Genomic DNA, 20,817 nt, shown 5'->3' with positions numbered 1-20,817 from the left:
GCAGCTGTTTCAGTTTGAATCTTCTGCTTATATTTTTCATATTAAACTTTATTTTGGGTGTGGATTATTTTTAAGCGGAATTGGCCGTCTTTATTTTATCCCTCTCTAGTGACTCTTGCGTGGAAAGATCCACATCTTGGGTAGTCATTATCCCATACGTCACTAGCTCATGGACTCTTGCTAATTACATGAAAGAAAACATAATTTCTCCAACATTGGTGTGTCCGGTCCACGGCATCATCCTTACTTGTGGGAATATCTCTTCCCCAACAGGAAATGGCAAAGAGTCCCAGCAAAGCTGGCCATATAGTCCCTCCTAGGCTCCGCCCACCTCAGTCATTCTCTTTGCCGTTGCACAGGCAACATCTCCACGGAGATGGTTAAGAGTTTTTGGTGTTTAAATGTAGTTTTTCATTCTTCTATCAAGTGTTTGTTATTTTAAAATAGTGCTGGTATGTACTATTTACTCTGAAAAAGATGAAGATTTCTGTTTGTGAGAGGAAGATGATTTTAGCAGACAGTAACTAAAATCGATTGCTGTTTCCACATAGGACTGTTGAGATGAAGTAACTTCAGTTGGGGGAAAGAGTTAGCAGACTTTTCTGTTTAAGGTATGACTAGCCATATTTCTAACAAGACTGTGTAATGCTGGAAGGCTGTCATTTTTCCCCTCATGGGGATAGGTAAGCCTTTTTCTTAGTCTCAAACAGAATAAAGGGCTTAATATGAGCTATAAAACTGGTAGACACTTTTATGGGCTAAATCGATTGCTTTATTTGGGCATTTTATACATGTTTATGCTGATATTTCACATTTATAAGCTTGGGGAACGTTTTTTAACGGCAGGCACTATGTTAGACACCTTTTCCAGTCAGGGAGGGCCTTCCCAGTTGTAGGCTGAGCCTCATCTTCGCGCCATTACTGCGCAGTTGTTTTTGAGAAGCAAGACATGCAGTTGCATGTGTGAGGACCTGAAAATAGCTGGAAAAGTTTCTAGAAGGTGTCATTTGGTATCGTATTCCCCTCTGGGCTTGGTTAGATCTCAGCAAAAGCTGTAGCTGGGACTGTATAGGGGTTAAATTTGTAAACGGCTCCGGTTCCGTTATTTTAAGGGTTAAAACTCTGAAACTTGGTGTGCAATACTCTTAATGCTTTAAGACACTGTGGTGAAATTTTGGTTATTTTTGTACAATTCCTTCATAGTTTTTCACATATTCAGTAATAAAGTGTTTCTGTTTAAAATTTAAAGTGACAGTAACGGTTTTGTTTTAAAACGGTTTTTGTGCTTTATTAACAAGTTTAAGCCTGTTTAACATGTCTGTGCCTTCGGATAAGCTATGTTCTATATGTATGAAAGCCAATGTGTCTCCCCATTTAAATTTGTGTGATAATTGTGCCACAGCGTCCAAACAAAGTAAGGACAGTACTGCCACAGATAATGAAATTGCCCAAGATGATTCCTCAGATGAGGGGAGTAGACATGATACTACATCATCTCCTACTGTGTCTACACCAGTTTTGCCCATGCAGGAGGCCCCTAGTACATCTAGCGCGCCAATGCTTATTACCATGCAACAATTGACGGCTGTAATGGATAACTCCATAGCAAATATTTTATCCAAAATGCCTGCATATCAGAGAAAGCGCGATTGCTCTGTCTTAAACACTGAAGAGCAGGAGGGCGCTGATTATAATTGTTCTGTCATACCCTCACACCAATCTGAAGTGGCCATGAGGGAGGTTTTGTCAGATGGGGAAATTTCAGATTCAGGAAAAATTTCTCAACAAGCTGAACCTGATGTTGTGACATTTAAATTAGAACATCTCGCGCACTGCTTAAGGAGGTGTTATCTACTCTGGATGATTGTGACAACTTGGTCATTCCAGAGAAATTATGCAAAATGGACAAGTTTCTAGAGGTTCCGGTGCACCCCGACGCTTTTCCTATACCCAAGCGGGTGGCGGACATAGTGAATAAGGAGTGGGAGAAGCCCGGCATACCTTTTGTTCCCCCTCCTATATTTAAGAAATTATTTCCTATGGTCGACCCCAGAAAGGACTTATGGCAGACAGTCCCTAAGGTCGAGGGGGCAGTTTCTACTTTAAACAAGCGCACTACTATTCCTATCGAGGATAGTTGTGCTTTCAAAGATCCTATGGATAAAAAATTGGAAGGTTTGCTTAAAAAGATTTTTGTACAGCAAGGTTACCTTCTACAACCCATTTCGTGCATTGTTCCTGTCACTACTGCAGCGTGGTTCTGGTTCGAGGAACTAGAAAAGTCGCTCGGTAGAGAGACTCCATATGAGGAGGTTATGGACAGAGTTCACGCACTTAAGTTGGCTAACTCTTTTATTTTAGATGCCGCCTTGCAATTAGCTAAATTAGCGGCGAAAAATTCAGGGTTTGCAATTGTGGCGCGTAGAGCGATTTGGCTAAAGTCTTGGTCAGCGGGTGTATCATCCAAGAAAAAATTGCTTAACATCCCTTTCAAAGGTAAAACTCTCTTCGGACCAGAATTGAAAGAGATTATCTCAGACATCACTGGGGGAAAGGGCCACGCCCTTCCACAAGATAGGCCGTTCAAGGCCAAGAATAAGTCTAATTTTCGTTCCTTTCGCAATTTCAGGAACGGACCGGCCTCTAATTCTGCATCCTCTAAGCAAGAGGGTAATGCCTCACAGCCCAAACCAGCCTGGAAACCTATGCAAGGCTGGAACAAGGGTAAGCAGGTCAAGAAGCCTGCTGCTGCTAACAAGACAGCATGAAGGAGTAGCCCCCGATCCGGGACCGGATCTAGTAGGGGGCAGACTCTCTCTCTTTGCTCAGGCTTGGGCAAGAGATGTTCAGGATCCCTGGGCACTAGAAATAGTTTGTCAGGGTTATCTTCTGGAATTCAAGGAACTACCCCCAAGGGGAAGGTTCCACATGTCTCACTTATCCTTAAACCAAATAAAGAGACAGGCGTTCTTACATTGTGTAGAAGACCTATTAAAAATGGGAGTGATACACCCTGTCCCAATACAAGAACAGGGAATGGGATTTTATTCAAATCTGTTCGTAGTTCCCAAAAAAGAGGGAACATTCAGACCAATTTTGGATCTGAAGATCCTAAACAAATTTCTCAGGGTACCATTGTTCAAAATGGAAACCATTCGAACGATTCTACCCACTATCCAGGAAGGTCAATTTATGACTACCGTGGATCTAAAGGATGCGTACCTACATATTCCTATCCACAAAGAACATCATCAGTTCCTAAGGTTCGCCTTTCTGGACAAACATTACCAGTTTGTGGCCCTCCCATTCGGGTTAGCCACTGCTCCAAGGATTTTCACAAAGGTACTAGGGTCCCTTCTAGCGGTTCTAAGGCCGAGGGGCATTGCAGTAGTACCATACCTGGACGACATTCTAATACAAGCGTCGTCCCTGTCAAAAGCAAAGGCTCATACAGACATTGTTCTGGCCTTTCTCAGATCGCACGGATGGAAGGTGAACGTAGAAAAAAGTTCTCTGTCTCCATCAACAAGAGTTCCCTTCTTGGGAACAATAATAGATTCCTTAGAAATGAGGATTTTTCTGACAGAGGTCAGAAAATCAAAGCTTCTATGCGCTTGTCAAGTTCTTCATTCTGTTCCACGTCCTTCCATAGCTCAGTGCATGGAAGTAGTAGGGTTGATGGTTGCAGCAATGGACATAGTTCCTTTTGCACAAATTCATCTAAGACCATTACAACTGTGCATGCTCAAACAGTGGAATGGGGACTATACAGACTTGTCTCCAATGATTCAAGTAGATCAGAAGACCAGAGACTCACTCCGTTGGTGGCTGATCCTGGACCATCTATCCAAGGGAATGAGCTTCCGCAGACCAGAGTGGGTCATTGTCACGACCGACGCCAGTCTAGTGGGCTGGGGCGCGGTCTGGGAATCCCTGAAGACTCAGGGACTATGGTCTCGGGAAGAGTCTCTTCTCCCGATAAACATTCTGGAACTAAGAGCGATTTTAAATGCTCTGAGGGCTTGGCCTCAACTAGCAAAGGCCAGATTCATAAGATTCCAATCAGACAACATGACGACTGTTGCGTATATCAATCATCAGGGGGGAACAAGGAGTTCCCTGGCGATGAAAGCAGTGACCAAAATAATACAATGGGCGGAGGAACACTCCTGCCATCTATCTGCGATCCACATCCCAGGTGTGGAAAACTGGGAATCGGATTATCTGAGTCGTCAGACTTTCCATCCGGGGGAGTGGGAACTCCATCCGGAGATCTTTGCCCAACTGACTCAATTATGGGGCATTCCAGACATGGATCTGATGGCGTCTCGTCAGAACTTCAAGGTTCCGTGTTACGGGTCCAGATCCAGGGATCCCAAGGCGACTCTAGTAGATGCACTAGTAGCGCCTTGGACCTTCAACCTAGCTTATGTGTTTCCACCGTTTCCTCTCATTCCCAGGCTGGTAGCCAGGATCAAACAGGAGAGGGCCTCGGTGATCTTGATAGCTCCTGCGTGGCCACGCAGGACTTGGTATGCAGACCTGGTGAATATGTCATCGGTTCCACCATGGAAGCTACCTTTGAGACAGGACCTTCTTGTTCAGGGTCCATTCGAACATCCGAATCTGGTCTTTCTCCAGCTGACGGCTTGGAGATTGAACGCTTGATTCTTTCAAAGCGTGGGTTTTCAGATTCTGTGATAGATACTCTGGTTCAGGCCAGAAAACCAGTAACTAGAAAGATTTACCATAAGATATGGAAAAAATATATCTGTTGGTGTGAATCCAAAGGATTCCCATGGAATAAGATAAAAATCCCTAAGATTCTCTCCTTTCTACAAGAAGGTTTGGAGAAAGGATTATCTGCAAGTTCTCTAAAGGGACAGGTCTCTGCTTTATCTGTCTTACTACACAAAAGACTGGCAGCTGTGCCAGATGTTCAAGCATTTGTTCAGGCTCTGGTTAGGATCAAGCCTGTTTACAGACCTTTGACTCCTCCCTGGAGTCTAAATCTAGTTCTTTCAGTTCTTCAAGGGGTTCCGTTTGAACCTTTACATTCCATAGATATTAAGTTACTATCTTGGAAAGTTTTGTTTTTAGTTGCTATTTCTTCTGCTAGAAGAGTTTCTGAGTTATCTGCTTTGCAGTGTTCTCCGCCTTATCTGGTGTTCCATGCAGATAAGGTGGTTTTGCGTACTAAGCCTGGTTTTCTTCCAAAGGTTGTTTCTAACAAGAATATTAACCAGGAGATAGTTGTTCCTTCTTTATGTCCGAATCCAGTTTCAAAGAAGGAACGTTTGTTACACAATTTGGACGTAGTCCGTGCTCTAAAATTCTATTTAGAGGCTACAAAAGATTTCAGACAAACATCTTCTTTGTTTGTTGTCTATTCTGGTAAAAGGAGAGGTCAAAAAGCGACTGCTACCTCTCTTTCCTTTTGGCTTAAAAGCATCATCCGATTGGCTTACAAGACTGCCGGACGGCAGCCTCCTGAAAGAATCACAGCTCACTCCACTAGGGCTGTGGCTTCCACATGGGCCTTCAAGAACGAGGCTTCTGTTGACCAGATATGTAAGGCAGCGACTTGGTCTTCACTGCACACTTTTGTCAAATTTTACAAATTTGATACTTTTGCTTCTTCGGAGGCTATTTTTGGGAGAAAGGTTTTGCAAGCCGTGGTGCCCGTATTGGTTCCCACAAGTAAGGATGATGCCGTGGACCGGACACACCAATGTTGGAGAAAACAGAATTTATGCTTACCTGATAAATTACTTTCTCCAACGGTGTGTCCGGTCCATGGCCCGCCCTGGTTTTTTAATCAGGTCTGATGGATTATTTTCTCTAACTACAGTCACCACGGTACCATATGGTTTCTCCTATATATTTTCCTCCTGTCTGTCGGTCGAATGACTGGGGTGGGCGGAGCCTAGGAGGGACTATATGGCCAGCTTTGCTGGGACTCTTTGCCATTTCCTGTTGGGGAAGAGATATTCCCACAAGTAAGGATGACGCCGTGGACCGGACACACCGTTGGAGAAAGTAATTTATCAGGTAAGCATAAATTCTGTTTTATGTAAGAACTTACCTGATAAATTCATTTCTTTCATATTAGCAAGAGTCCATGAGGCCCGCCCTTTTTTGTGGTGGTATGATTTTTTTGTATAAAGCACAATTATTCCAATTCCTTATTTTTTATGCTTTCGCACTTTTTTATCACCCCACTTCTTGGCTATTCGTTAAACTGATTTGTGGGTGTGGTGAGGGGTGTATTTGTAGGCATTTTGAGGTTTGGGAAACTTTGCCCCTCCTGGTAGGAATGTATATCCCATACGTCACTAGCTCATGGACTCTTGCTAATATGAAAGAAATGAATTTATCAGGTAAGTTCTTACATAAATTATGTTATAAGCTGATCAAAAATGAGAGCTAATAGAACCATTCCTGTTGTATTTAACATTCAGGATGGCCTGGAGAAAGGTTTATCAGTCAGTACTTGGAGGGGTCAGATTTCTGCTCTGTCTGCTTTTGCACAAAGGTCTTACATATCTGCCATATGTTCAATCATTTGTGCAGGCCTTGGTCAGAATCAGGCCTCTGTTTTTATCTTGTTGCTCTTCCTTGGAGCCGTAATCTTGTTCTTACATTTCTGCAGCAGGCTCCGTTTGAGCCAATGCATGCAGTTGATAGTACGTTGTTATACTGGGACAGTTTTTCGCCGTTTCACTGTGATTTACTTACCTTATTTTTATGCGGATAAGGCAGTCCTTCTTAGTATATTGATTTTTTTTTTTGTCCGAATCCTCCTCCTCATTAGGAACGTCTATTACACAACCTGGATGCTGTGCGTGCTCTAAAATTTTATCTACAAGCAACTAAATATTTTTGGCAGTCTGCTACCCTGTTAGTTTTTTGTTTGTTTTTTTCACTAGAAAGCATAAGGGTCAGAAGGCCACTTATACTGCTCTTTCTCTCTGGTTGAGCAGTGTTATCCGATCAGCATATGAGTCTGCTGGACTACAGCCTCCTGAAAGAATTACGGCTCATTCCACTAAGGCTATTTATTCTTCCTAGGCTTTCACAAAGGAAGCATCTGTGGAGCAAATCTGCAAGGCGGTCACTTGGTCCTCATTGCATACTTTTTCCAAATTCTACAAATTTGATACCTTTGCCTCTGCTGATGCTTGCTTTGGGAGAGCAGTTCTTCAAGTGGTGGTGCCTTCTGTTTACGTCAGCCTGTCTTGTTCTCCCTCTCTCTCATTCTGTGTCCTCTAGCTTTGGTATTGGTTCCACAAAAGAGAGTGCTTATTGTTAAATACAAAAGTCCACATAGATACTAGCTTACAAGCTATGGAATGAATCCTATTAAATTGCACCAGAACAAAGCAGAGAAATACACAAAATATTTAAGAGTATCTTAAAATTCCATAAATGTTAATGTAAATATATTAGATAAATATTAAAATTAACAATAAACAGATTTATTTGTGATCATAAACATTAAAAGCAACAATACGTTATCTTAAACATAAAACACAATACGTAAAAAAATAAATTTCTATATAACCACCGGTGGTATAAAAAACTTGTTTCTGTATATATATAGCACTTTATCACTATTTCTATCCAAGTTGCAATCAAGGTATAAGTCACTTTTGATCTTGAAAAAAAGCTCATTTGCTGAAGCGCGTTGATGAGGATTATCCTGTGTACTACTGTGGCTTATCTCTATAAGCAGATAGATCTGTTGTCTTCCAAAAGAACGGTGAACATGTTTTTCAGCAAAGAATAAGTAAAAAGCTTAAAGAAGCGATTTCTTCTAAACTATTCTCATGACTGAATGAGCTATGGGGAAGTCAGTGGATAAATAACAGGTGATGCTGAATCCCTGGAAAATATTTGGCACAAAAGCAAAGGCTGATTGCTTCTATGCACCGGGAGTCTGCACATCTGATTGGAGGAAAGGGTCACATGCTCAGCGAGACTCGTGGGCGGCACTGAAACGGACACTGAATCGAGTGCACGCCGAAAACTTACAACAGCTATACGGACCGCTCCAAAACAAGTGAGATTTGTCAGAGAAACCTAAATAAGGCTTCGGATTCCGGTGAGTTAATATTTCCAAAAACAAAACCACAGCCTGTGATCTTATGAAGGAATCAGTTTGTGTGTGGGTTTATTTAAACCCACTATATGCGCTTCACACTAATTATAACCTTAGCACATACAGAGACTGAATTATATCAACAATACAAAATAAAGACCTTCTCACATTTAAGCAAAACAATTTTACATTTGTTTCACTTTGTAAAGTGACTTATACCTTGATTAGCGATAAAGTGCTATATATATACAGAAACAAGTTTTTTATACCACCGGTGGTTACATATCAATTTATTTTTTTACGTTTTGGGTTTTATGTTTAAGATAAAGTATTGTTGCTTTTAATGTTTATGATCACAAATAAATCTGTTTATTGTTAACCGAATATTTATCTAATATATTTATATTAACATTTATAGAATTTTAAGGTATTCTTTTAAATATTTTGTCTATTTTTCTGCTTTGTTCTGATGCAATTTAATAGGATTCATTCCATAGCTTGTAAGTTAGTATCTATATGGACTTTTATATTTAACCATAAGCACTCTCTTTTGTTGCATTATATTTTTAAGAGATAAGGGGTAGCTCTTGAAGGGTATTTTGTATATATTCTAAATATACATAATTTCTGTGGTGTTGGGTATTGGTTCCCACTAGTAATTGGAATGAAATCGTGGACTCTCCATGCCATAGGAAAGAAAACAAAATGTATGCTTACCTGATAAATGTATTTCTTTCCGGGCATGGAGAGTCCATACCGCCCTTATTTACATTCCGGACGGCAATTTTTTGGTACAAACTTCAGGCACCTCTATACCCTTGTGTTATCTTCATTTGCAATTTTCCTTCATCCGAATGACTGGGGATTATCGCTAAGGGAAGTGACACGTAACAGCTCTGCTGGGGTGCTCTTTGCCTCCTCCTGCTGGCCAGGAGTTGAATTCCCACTAGTAATTAGAAGGAAATTGTGGACTCTCTATGCCCGGAAAGAAAGAAATTTATCAGGTATGCATACATTTTGTTTTTCAGGGTAAAAGGTGGCGTTATATAATTCCACCAAGGAAACAGGGCTGGCAGCATTCTTATAGAAACTCACCAGCCCGAGAGTCTCTTAGAATCGAGCCTTAGAGACATCTAGAGCTTTGTGTACACTAATTATTTTCCATGTATTCTAAGAGATTAACAATTGATTTTAGTGTAAAATCTTTGTCAGTGAGATTAGCATCAGAGCTATACAGAAAGGATCAATCTCTCACTATACTGAGAAGCTGATCAGCTCTGAATTGCAAAACATCTACTTTACAAATAAATGTTTTCAATAATTGTAAACTAAAGTTTTGTAAACCAACAATAAACCACTTCAAAATCCTGGTATCTCTTTTTACAGTGCCCTCAGCAGGGGAGTGTAGATGACTAGATAAGGAGAATAATATGAATAATATCCAGCAGATAAGCGATCGTATACGTTAGGTTAAATCTCTAGCACATTTCTTTATTAGAGGATAAGATTGTTATGGTTAATTGGCTTTAAGCTTATTTATTCTCTACAAAAACCTTAGTACAGTTTTGTTACAAATTTGTTTTTTGTTTTTTTTAATTCTCTAGGAGTCAAAACTGACTTATACTTTTTTATTATATATCATTAAAGGCACAACAAACCCACCGTTTTTATTATATATATATCATTAAAGGCACAACAAACCCACTGTTTTTATTATATATATCATTAAAGGCACAACAAACCCACCGTTTTTATTATATATTTATCATTAAAGGCACACCAAACCCACCGTTTTTATTATATATATCATTAAAGGCACACCAAACCCACCGTTTTTATTATTTATATCATTAAAGGCACACCAAACCCACCGTTTTTATTATATATATCATTAAAGGCACAACAAACCCACTGTTTTTATTATATATTTATCATTAAAGGCACACCAAACCCACCGTTTTTATTATATATATAATTAAAGGCACACCAAACCCACCGTTTTTATTATTTATATCATTAAAGGCACACCAAACCCACCGTTTTTATTATATATATCATTAAAGGCACAACAAACCCACTGTTTTTATTATTTATATCATTAAAGGCACAACAAACCCACTGTTTTTATTATTTATATCATTAAAGGCACAACAAACCCACTGTTTTTATTATTTATATCATTAAAGGCACAACAAACCCACCGTTTTTATTATATATTTATCATTAAAGGCACAACAAACCCACCGTTTTTATTATATATTTATCATTAAAGGAACAACAAACCCACCGTTTTTATTATATATATCATTAAAGGCACAACAAACCCACCATTTTTATTATATATATCATTAAAGGCACAACAAACCCACCATTTTTATTATATATATCATTAAAGGCACAACAAACCCACTGTTTTTATTATTTATATCATTAAAGGCACAACAAACCCACCGTTTTTATTATATATTTATCATTAAAGGCACACCAAACCCACCGTTTTTATTATATATATCATTAAAGGCACACCAAACCCACCGTTTTTATTATATATATCATTAAAGGCACAACAAACCCACCGTTTTTATTTTATATATCATTAAAGGCACAACAAACCCACCGTTTTTATTAAATCATTAAAGGCACAACAAACCCACCGTTTTTATTATATATTTATCATTAAAGGCACAACAAACCCACCATTTTTATTATATATTTATCATTAAAGGCACAACAAACCCACCATTTTTATTATATATTTATCATTAAAGGCACAACAAACCCACAGTTTTTATTATATATATCATTAAAGGCACAACAAACCCACCGTTTTTATTTTATATATCTTTAAAGGCACAACAAACCCACCGTTTTTAGTATATATATCATTAAAGGCACAACAAACCCACCGTTTTTATTATATATATATCATTAAAGGCACAACAAACCCACCGTTTTTATTATATATTTATCATTAAAGGCACAACAAACCCACCGTTTTTAGTATATATATCATTAAAGGCACAACAAACCCACCGTTTTTATTATATATATATCATTAAAGGCACAACAAACCCACCGTTTTTATTATATATATCATTAAAGGCACAACAAACCCACCGTTTTTATTATATATATCATTAAAGGCACAACAAACCCACCGTTTTTATTATATATATCATTAAAGGCACAACAAACCCACCGTTTTTATTTTATATATATCATTAAAGGCACAACAAACCCACAAATTTTATATATATCATTAAAGGCACAACAAACCCACAAATTTTATATATATCATTAAAGGCACAACAAACCCACAAATTTTATTAAATAACAAACTGACCATTTTTATTTTATGGTTCAGATAGCGCAAATCATTTTAAACAACTTACTTCTACTATCACATGTGCTTCATTCCTTTGGTATCCTTTGTTGAAGGAGCTGAGAGCCCTCTTAACACATCAGGGGAGTTTATGACAAGAGGCGTATATATGCAGCCACCAATAAGCAGATAATCTCCAGTAGGGCTTTGCTGCTCCTTAGTCTACCTACGTATGCTTTTCAACAAGGATACCAAAAGAATAGGGAAAACTAATAATAGAAGTTAGTTGGAAAGACGTGCTCTATCTGAATCATGAAGGAACATGAGGCTGTCATAGCCGTTTAAGCAATACATCCTTATAATCCATTTGTTGGATATTGCGGTTATTTAAAGGAGCACAAATATAAATCAGTAGACTTTAGATCATTTAGGTTTGGGTTATTTTCAGATTCAGCGCTGCGGAATCTGTTGTCGCTCTACAAATACCTGATAATAATAATAATAAGTGTAAGTGTGCATCCTATAGGGCAGCCCGAGTGCCAAAACAAAATTTCTTTATCTCAGAAATAAACCTGAATACAGTGGCACAATCCAACTGTCTGAGCTAAATAACTGCCTTTGTCTCAAAATAAAAACACAATAAAGAGGTTTCAATTATACAAACTTTTTTCTTTAAACACCAATTCCCTGGCTTATTCACATTTAAGTGACTAGACCAGTAAATATGTTACTTATTTAGAGAGGGAGAGGATGAGGGAGGGGGAGAGGAAAGGAGACGGAGAAGAAGCGAGAGGGGGAGAAAAAGAGAGAGGGAGAAGAAGAGAGAGAGGAAGGGAGAGGGAGAAGAAGGGAGGGAGAGGGAGAAGAAGAGAGAGAGGAAGGGAGAGGGAGAAGAAGAGAGGGGAGGGAGAAGTAGAGAGAGGGTGAAGAAGACAGGGTGAAGAAGACAGGGTGAAGACAGAGGGTGAAGAAGAGAGAGAGGAAGGGAGAGGGAGAAGTAGAGAGAGGAGAGAGGGTGAAGAAGACAGAGGGTGAAGAAGACAGAGGGTGAAGAAGAGAGAGGGTGAAGAAGAGAGAGGGTGAAGAAGACAGAGGGTGAAGAAGACAGAGGGTGAAGAAGAGAGAGGGTGAAGAAGACAGAGGGTGAAGAAGACAGAGGGTGAAGAAGACAGAGGGTGAAGAAGACAGAGGGTGAAGAAGACAGAGGGTGAAGAAGACAGAGGGTGAAGAAGAGAGAGGGTGAAGAAGAGAGGGGGTGAAGAAGAGAGGGGGAGAAGAAGACAGAGGGTGAAGAAGACAGAGGGTGAAGAAGAGAGAGGGTGAAGAAGAGAGAGGGTGAAGAAGAGAGAGGGTGAAGAAGAGAGAGGGTGAAGAAGAGAGGGGGTGAAGAAGAGAGGGGGAGAAGAAGAGAGGGGGAGAAGAAGACAGAGGGTGAAGAAGACAGAGGGTGAAGAAGACAGAGGGTGAAGAAGACAGAGGGTGAAGAAGAGAGGGGGAGAAGAAGAGAGGGGGAGAGGGGGGGTAGAAGAGAGAGGGTGAAGAAGAGAGGGGGAGAAGAAGAGAGAGGGTGAAGAAGAGAGGGGGAGTAGAAGAGAGAGGGTGAAGAAGAGAGGGGGAGAAGAAGACAGGGGGTGAAGAAGAGAGAGGGTGAAGAAGAGAGGGGGAGAAGAAGAGAGGGAGAAGAAGAGAGGGGGAGAAGAAGAGAGGGGGAGTAGAAGAGAGGGGGAGAAGAAGAGAGGGGGAGTAGAAGAGAGAGGGTGAAGAAGAGAGGGGGAGAAGAAGAGAGGGGGAGTAGAAGAGAGAGGGTGAAGAAGAGAGGGGGAGTAGAAGAGAGGGGGAGTAGAAGAGAGGGGGTGAAGAAGACAGGGGGAGAAGAAGACAGGGTGAAGAAGAGAGGGGGAGAAGAAGAGAGGGGGAGAAGAAGAGAGGGGGAGTAGAAGAGAGGGGGTGAAGAAGACAGGGGGAGAAGAAGACAGGGTGAAGAAGAGAGGGGGAGAAGAAGAGAGGGTGAAGAAGAGAGGGGGTGAAGAAGACAGGGGGAGAAGAAGACAGGGTGAAGAAGAGAGGGGGAGAAGAAGAGAGAGGGTGAAGAAGAGAGGGGGAGAAGAAGAGAGGGGGAGAAGAAGAGAGGGGGAGTAGAAGAGAGAGGGTGAAGAAGACAGGGTGAAGAAGAGAGGGGGAGAAGAAGAGAGGGGGAGTAGAAGAGAGGGGGTGAAGAAGACAGGGTGAAGAAGAGAGGGGGAGAAGAAGAGAGGGGGAGAAGAAGAGAGAGGGTGAAGAAGAGAGGGGGAGTAGAAGAGAGAGGGTGAAGAAGAGAGGGGGAGAAGAAGACAGGGGGTGAAGAAGAGAGAGGGTGAAGAAGAGAGGGGGAGAAGAAGAGAGGGTGAAGAAGAGAGAGGGTGAAGAAGAGAGGGGGAGAAGAAGAGAGGGTGAAGAAGAGAGGGGGAGAAGAAGAGAGGGGGAGTAGAAGAGAGGGGGAGTAGAAGAGAGGGGGACAAGAAGACAGGGTGAAGAAGAGAGGGGGAGAAGAAGAGAGAGTGTCTTTTAACACTGGCACTATGTGCATGCTCTGGTTACGTGAGCGCTGTGCATACAGAATAACTACCAAGGCATGGGGCGCTGATTTAAAAGAATGTGCTCTGTTATAGTTTGCTGCAACTGTGCAACCCAAGCATATCCCTTCAATTCACTTTCTACTCAAAATACAACCCATAAAACATGCTAGAATCTAACAAACTTAGATCAATAAAATGCTTATGCATATGCAGTGCACAATTAGATAAATGTATGTCAAATAGCTATTTACCAGTGTAAAACACATGCTGCTATGTAACTCCACTAACCATGCTACACCCCAGCACAAAACATCAAGGGGCATATTTATCATGCTCCTCCATAACCTGTCCGCCTGCTCTGAGGCGGCGAACAGAAATCAACCCAATACGATCGGGTTGATTGACACCCCCTGCTAGCAGCTGATTGGCCGCGAATCTGCAGGGGGCAGCATTGCACCAACAGTTCACCAGAACTGTTGGTGCAATGATAAATGCCGAGAGCGTATGCTGTCCGCATTTATCATTGTGCAGCGGACATGATCTGCAATATCGGATCATGTCTGCTCGCACCATCATAAATAGGCCCCCAAGTCTTAACGTTTTATAACCAGTCAAATGGTTCTTCCTCTCTCACATACCCAATCATATTAAAGACATCCATAATGTGAGGACCTTTTTGATCCCATAACGAACATAAACTTACTGAAGTGTAGGCAGAAAGAGTTCACTCCTGAAAACTGACACACAACTATATAGTCCACCAGCAGCAATGTAAAATTAAACACCCAAAAAAAAAAACATACAGCCTGCTCTCAAGGGCCAAATTGCCCAATGGCCAGTCCATCACTGCCCAGAAACATACCGCTAAGTCCGAAATTACTCAGCTGCTTCCGCCCCTACTACTTATCAGTCTTTCCGCACCACCTGCCTCTCACTGTGTGCGCGCACTGAAGTTTGGCACACTGTTTATTATGCCCCTCTATCATACTCTAAGCCTAAATAATGCTCGCTTTTTACATGACAAGTCGCCAGAGTCTCTTAGTGAACAGTAGTCAATGCTTGTGAACTTATGGCTCGCGTGCCAACAGAAAGGCCTCTGCGTGCCATAGGTTCGCCATCGCTGCTATAGTGGAACCATTTCTAGCCGAACCTTGCTCAGCTCCACTATATTTATCTACTACTTTCAATGAGTGCTCCTTTTGGATTATGCACACTTTCTAACATGAGTTACCTTTATTTGTTTAATATATATATAATTCTTTCAATATATGAGGGTACTAACAGGACTTGTTTTTCCAAAATATAATAATACTTCATTCAATGTTTACGTATATCATTCATATAGGAGTCAACTTTTCGGCTTATCCATTACGCCTTTGTCAAGACCATCTATAAAACAAAACCATATATTGCATAACAATATTGGTTATCTATAGACCACTGTACAAATTCATATTACAAACATTTCCTTAACGTTACAGGTATATACACAATAATACATTTTCCATCTATCTCCCAATGTGAAAAACACTCTAAACCAATTCTTTATAAACATACAAAAACTTAATTTTCCTGCTTTTCTCATGATACCCCTTCTAATGTGGGTTCTGTATCTTTTCTTACGTCCTTTTTTGAAAATATCGAAGGCTTGTTTTGTGACCTTGTCTGAACTCTGCGAGTATCCCTGGTGTTGGTCTCAATAGTACTAGCACCCTCTGGTTCACTAGAATCCCCCCCCCTTGTATCTACAGTTAGTATATTCTTTTGTGTACGTTTGTCTCTTAACCATGGATACACTTTTTTTCCCCTGTAGTCAGTTTCTACTGTGTTTTTAAAATGTATGAGGTCCCGTTTTTACTTGTCTATTTAACCCTTTAGTTTTGCTAACCATTCCTCACTGTTATCATCTGTTAAACATGTTCATTTTTCTTTTTCCAAAATTGTAATATCCGTTTTGGTCTTTTTCTTTAAACGTGTTACCAACAAAATCCTATCTAAGGAGCACTTGTTTACAATACCACACCATTTTTTACAAAAGTCAATATTGTTTCTCCCTATAGTGGGGGAGGTTCTTTGTACGAAAGCCACGTGGGATCATCTTTTTCTTGTAGTAATCCACTAAAATATTTGGAGTGTAGGTTATAATCAATCTCCTTTCTCTTTAGATTCAATATTCTATGATCCAGGTTTAATGGTACTAATATAAGAATTGTAAGGCATGTTTCATTTATGTTACATTTGTATAACAGAACTATATAAGTATAGTGAATGGTTCAGACACCTACGTAAATTCAACTCCGCCCCAGTGACGTGTAATGTGGTGTCACATCCAATAGGATCACGGCGGGTATTTCAGTGAGTGCTCTGAACACAAACACCACGCGCATATTGGGGCTTACAACGCTAAAAGCATTTAACATGAAGATATATGAATAACATGAAACTTTGCTGAAATAAGTGACAGGCTGTTTTGAATTATACTCTAATAGAATCATGATACGAAGTGGAAACCAGGAAAATTAAGTTTTTGTATGTTTATAAAGAATTGGTTTAGAGTGTTTTTCACATTGGGAGATAGATGGAAAATGTATTATTGTGTATATACCTGTAACGTTAAGGAAATGTTTGTAATATGAATTTGTACAGTGGTCTATAGATAACCAATATTGTTATGCAATATATGGTTTTGTTTTATAGATGGTCTTGACAAAGGCGTAATGGATAAGCTGAAACGTCGACTCCTATATGGATGATATACGTAAACATTGAATAAAGCATTATTATATTTTGGAAAAACAAGTCATGTGAGTGTCCTCATATTTTGAAAGAATTTTATGAATTTGTGGGAGGAAGACACCCGGGCTTAAAGACACAGCTGGGAATGAGTGCATGGAGTTTGTGGAATATATGTATGTGGAATAAACTTTTTGCACAAGCTTTCTGAGTCCGGAGTTCCAGTTTCTTCCTCCTTTGGATGTATGGAGTCCTTTATCTATATATATATATATATGTGTGTGTGTAAACACACACACCCCTGTGCAAAAGTTTGACCGTTGGGAAAAAATGCTTTAAAATAAGAATGATTTCAAAAATAGAAATGTAAATAGTCTTCCATGATGACCACTTCTGACCAGACTTCTCTGTAACGTAGATAAGTGTACCAGGGTCCCACTGTTTTTTCCACAACTCTGAGCTGATGGCACTGCTGAGCATCTTCCAATTTCAAAGGGAAGTAAGCATGGTGTGTCTTTCATTTACTGCACTGGTTCCTTGGCCAACCACTTTGTCTACAGTTCTCAACGTTTCTGCCTGGAGAGACCTTGCTGATGCCATATAACTACCTTGTGTCTTGTTGCTGTACTCAGTCTTGCCTTGGTTTATGACTTTTGTCTTTAAACTGTCTTCAGCCACCTCACCTCGTTAGCAGAGTTTGGCTGCTCCTCACCCAGTTTTATTGTGTTTCAACCTACAGATTAAATTGATGATCTTTACCATCTGTTTGGTATAATTGTTTAATTAGGCACCTGACTATACGCCTGCAAAATCCCTGACTATGCGCAAGTGTACCTAGAAGAATTGATGCTGTTTTGAAGGCAAAGGATAGTCACACCAAACATTTATTTGATTTAGATTTATCTTCTGTTCACTCAATATGTGCCACTCCGTATTGGTCTACCAGTTGTACCCTTATCTGAAGCATCAATTTTGTGTGCTTGAAATTAACAGTTTCAGTGTTTAATCCCCAAAGAGGGGTTAGTGACAGACAAACCTTATTTTAAAATAAAGTGCTCCTCCAAAATGTGTTTTATATACTAGAAGGTCCCTTTAACCCCTATATAAATTGTGGTGATTGTTGCATTCCTTGTTTTGTATCGACATCACCATGTTTTATCTGACAAGCTTTTTTTTTTCTCTATCCAGTGTCAGCGCTAAAATAAAAGCCATTGAAGCCAAACTGAAAATGATGGCGGAAAATCCAGATTCTGAACTCCCTGGCCAACCATCATATTCCTGTATTAAGGCTGCAGAAAAGAAAAAGAACAACCCATATCCTAGGCCAGCATGGAGATCAAAAAGATGACATTGTCGCTACCCCACTTCTGGGACCAGTCAAGCCCATGGTGTATATGACACTCAAAGAAATAAACCTCATGTGACTTTACTTCTGCTGCACAAACTTTGTTGGAATAATTTATGGAGTGAAACAGTTTCCAACAATTTTATTTTTAATATACAAGCTACATTTTATTTTATTTTTTTTTTCCCTATTTCTCCTAACTGTGACCCAATTTTCATTCTATTTACCCGGATAAAATATATACTGAAATTCTGCATTGTTTAAAATGAAGTTTCTTGTGTTTAAAATAATTGGTAAGTTTGTAGGAGTAAATTATTTTAAATACATTTGTCCCTTACCTAATGTAAAGATGGAAATGTATTAAATGTTTTTTGTTTTTTATTAAACCAGATGAAAAATATTCAAATAAAAAAAAAATCACAACTTTATGTTAAAATTATTATACAAAAAAGAAAATAGACTGAATAGAAAATGTCTTCTCTTCATCCTTACCACCCCCCCACCTCCCCCCATCAATAGGGATGTGCATTTATTTGTAATTCAGCAATCGCAAGCGAAACAAATGCTGAAAATGGCTGCCTTCTGAGGCATGTGGCTAGTTTTGGAAGGAGGGGACAAACAAATATTATATATGTGCAAATACAAATATTTTTGTGTTGCACTTTTAATCTAAAATACCGGGCGCCATAATTAATTAAATGCTACAAATCACAGCCTTTTTTGGCATTGGTTTCACTAATGTTGAATTATGAATAAATACACATCCCAGACCCTCAATAAACAAGTGGGTTGTGGTAATGGTGAGACTTTTCCACCCCAAAAAAAAAAATATATATATATAAACACAAAATACTTTTGCATGAAAGATGTATCAATTTCAGCTGTTTGATTGCAGAGTACTCTGGTGTTCACAAGAGCCTTAAATCTTCAGAAGACACATATATAGGTTGCAACATGACATTTTGAATGTGCGATGATAGTTTAAGATGAGTGTGCGTTTTTTTTCTTCTTTTTTTTGGACACAAGCTTGATTATAATTATTGCATTATGATTAGTGTTCATTTTTCTGTGGTAAAAATCTGGTAATGTCAACAAATTAACTCTTTTTATACATTAGATTCCTCAAAGACCCCGCTAGTTTTGTCAGTATGATTTTTTTTTTCCATCCCCCCCCCCCCCCACACACACACACACTCAATTTAACTAGCCAGATATAGCCAGTGCAATATCTCCTATGTAGACTAGTAACAGATTCAGCCAATAGACCTTTTGTAACATTTTGTTTGTTAGTGTAGTGCAATATCTCCTATGTAGACTAGTAACAGATTCAGCCAATAGACCTTTTGTAACATTTTGTTTGTTAGTGCAGTGCAATATCCCCTATATAGAGCTAGTAACAGATTTAGCCAATAGACCTTTTGTAACATTTTGTTTGTTAGTGCAGTGCAATATCTCCTATGTAGAGCTAGTAACAGATTCAGCCAATAGACCTTTTGTAACATTTTGTTTGTTAGTGCGGTGCAATATCTCCTATGTAGAGCTAGTAACAAATTCAGCCAATAGACCTTTTGTAACATTTTGTTTGTTAGTGCAGTGCAATATCTCCTATGTAGACTAGTAACAGATTCAGCCAATAGACCTTTTGTAACATTTTGTTTGTTAGTGCAGTGCAATATCCCCTATGTAGAGCTAGTAACAGATTCAGCCAATAGACCTTTTGTAACATTTTGTTTGTTAGTGCCGTGCAATATCTCCTATGTAGAGCTAGTAACAGATGCAGACAATATACCTTTTGTAATATTTTATTTGTTACTGCAGTGCAATATCTCCTATGTAGAGCTATTAACAAATTCAGCCAATAGACCTTTTGTAATATGTAATTTGTTACTGCAGTGCAATATCTCCTATGTAGAGCTAGTAACAAATTCAGCCAATAGACCTTTTGTAACATTTTGTTTGTTAGTGCAGTGCAATATCCCCTATGTAGACTAGTAACAGATTCAGCCAATAGACATTTTGTAACATTTTGTTTGTTAGTGCAGTGCAATATCTCCTATGTAGAGCTAGTAACAGATTCAGCCAATAGACCTTTTGTAACATTTTGTTTCTTAGTGCAGTGCAATATCTCCTATATAGAGCTAGTAACAAATTCAGCCAATAGACCTTTTGTAATATTTTATTTGTTACTGCAGTGCAATATCCCCTATGTAGACTAGTAACAGATTCAGCCAATAGACCTTTTGTAACATTTTGTTTGTTAGTGCAGTGCAATATCCCCTATGTAGACTAGTAACAGATTCAGCCAATAGACATTTTGTAACATTTTGTTTGTTAGTGCAGTGCAATATCTCCTATGTAGAGCTAGTAACAGATTCAGCCAATAGACCTTTTGTAACATTTTGTTTGTTAGTGCAGTGCAATATCTCCTATGTAGAGCTAGTAACAGATTCAGCCAATAGACCTTTTGTAACATTTTGTTTGTTAGTGCAGTCCAATATCCCCTATGTAGAGCTAGTAACAGATTCAGCCAATAGACCTTTTGTAACATTTTGTTTGTTAGTGCGGTGCAATATCTCCTATGTAGAGCTAGTAACAAATTCAGCCAATAGACCTTTTGTAACATTTTGTTTCTTAGTGCAGTGCAATATCTCCTATGTAGACTAGTAACAGATTCAGCCAATAGACCTTTTGTAACATTTTGTTTGTTAGTGCAGTGCAATATCCCCTATGTAGAGCTAGTAACAGATTCAGCCAATAGACC

The 20,817-nt window shown here is 39.3% G+C and overlaps 1 protein-coding gene across 1 annotated transcript in view; it reads left to right on the top strand.

Moving 5' to 3' along the window:
* Window positions 1-18,479, top strand: part of RBM18 (RNA binding motif protein 18) — a 311,856-nt gene extending 293,377 nt beyond the window's left edge. The window contains exon 6 of the mRNA XM_053695613.1: window positions 17,900-18,479. Coding sequence (XP_053551588.1) covers window positions 17,900-18,059 — 160 coding nt within the window. The 3' untranslated portion in view covers window positions 18,060-18,479. The remainder of the gene's footprint in view (window positions 1-17,899) is intronic.
* The last annotated feature ends 2,338 nt before the right edge of the window (window positions 18,480-20,817 follow it).

Source organism: Bombina bombina, chromosome 12, assembly GCF_027579735.1.
Source record: "Bombina bombina isolate aBomBom1 chromosome 12, aBomBom1.pri, whole genome shotgun sequence".
Taxonomy (NCBI): domain Eukaryota; kingdom Metazoa; phylum Chordata; class Amphibia; order Anura; family Bombinatoridae; genus Bombina; species Bombina bombina.
The sequence above is the reverse complement of the archived record's forward strand: the minus strand, read 5'-3'. Positions and strand labels throughout refer to the sequence as shown.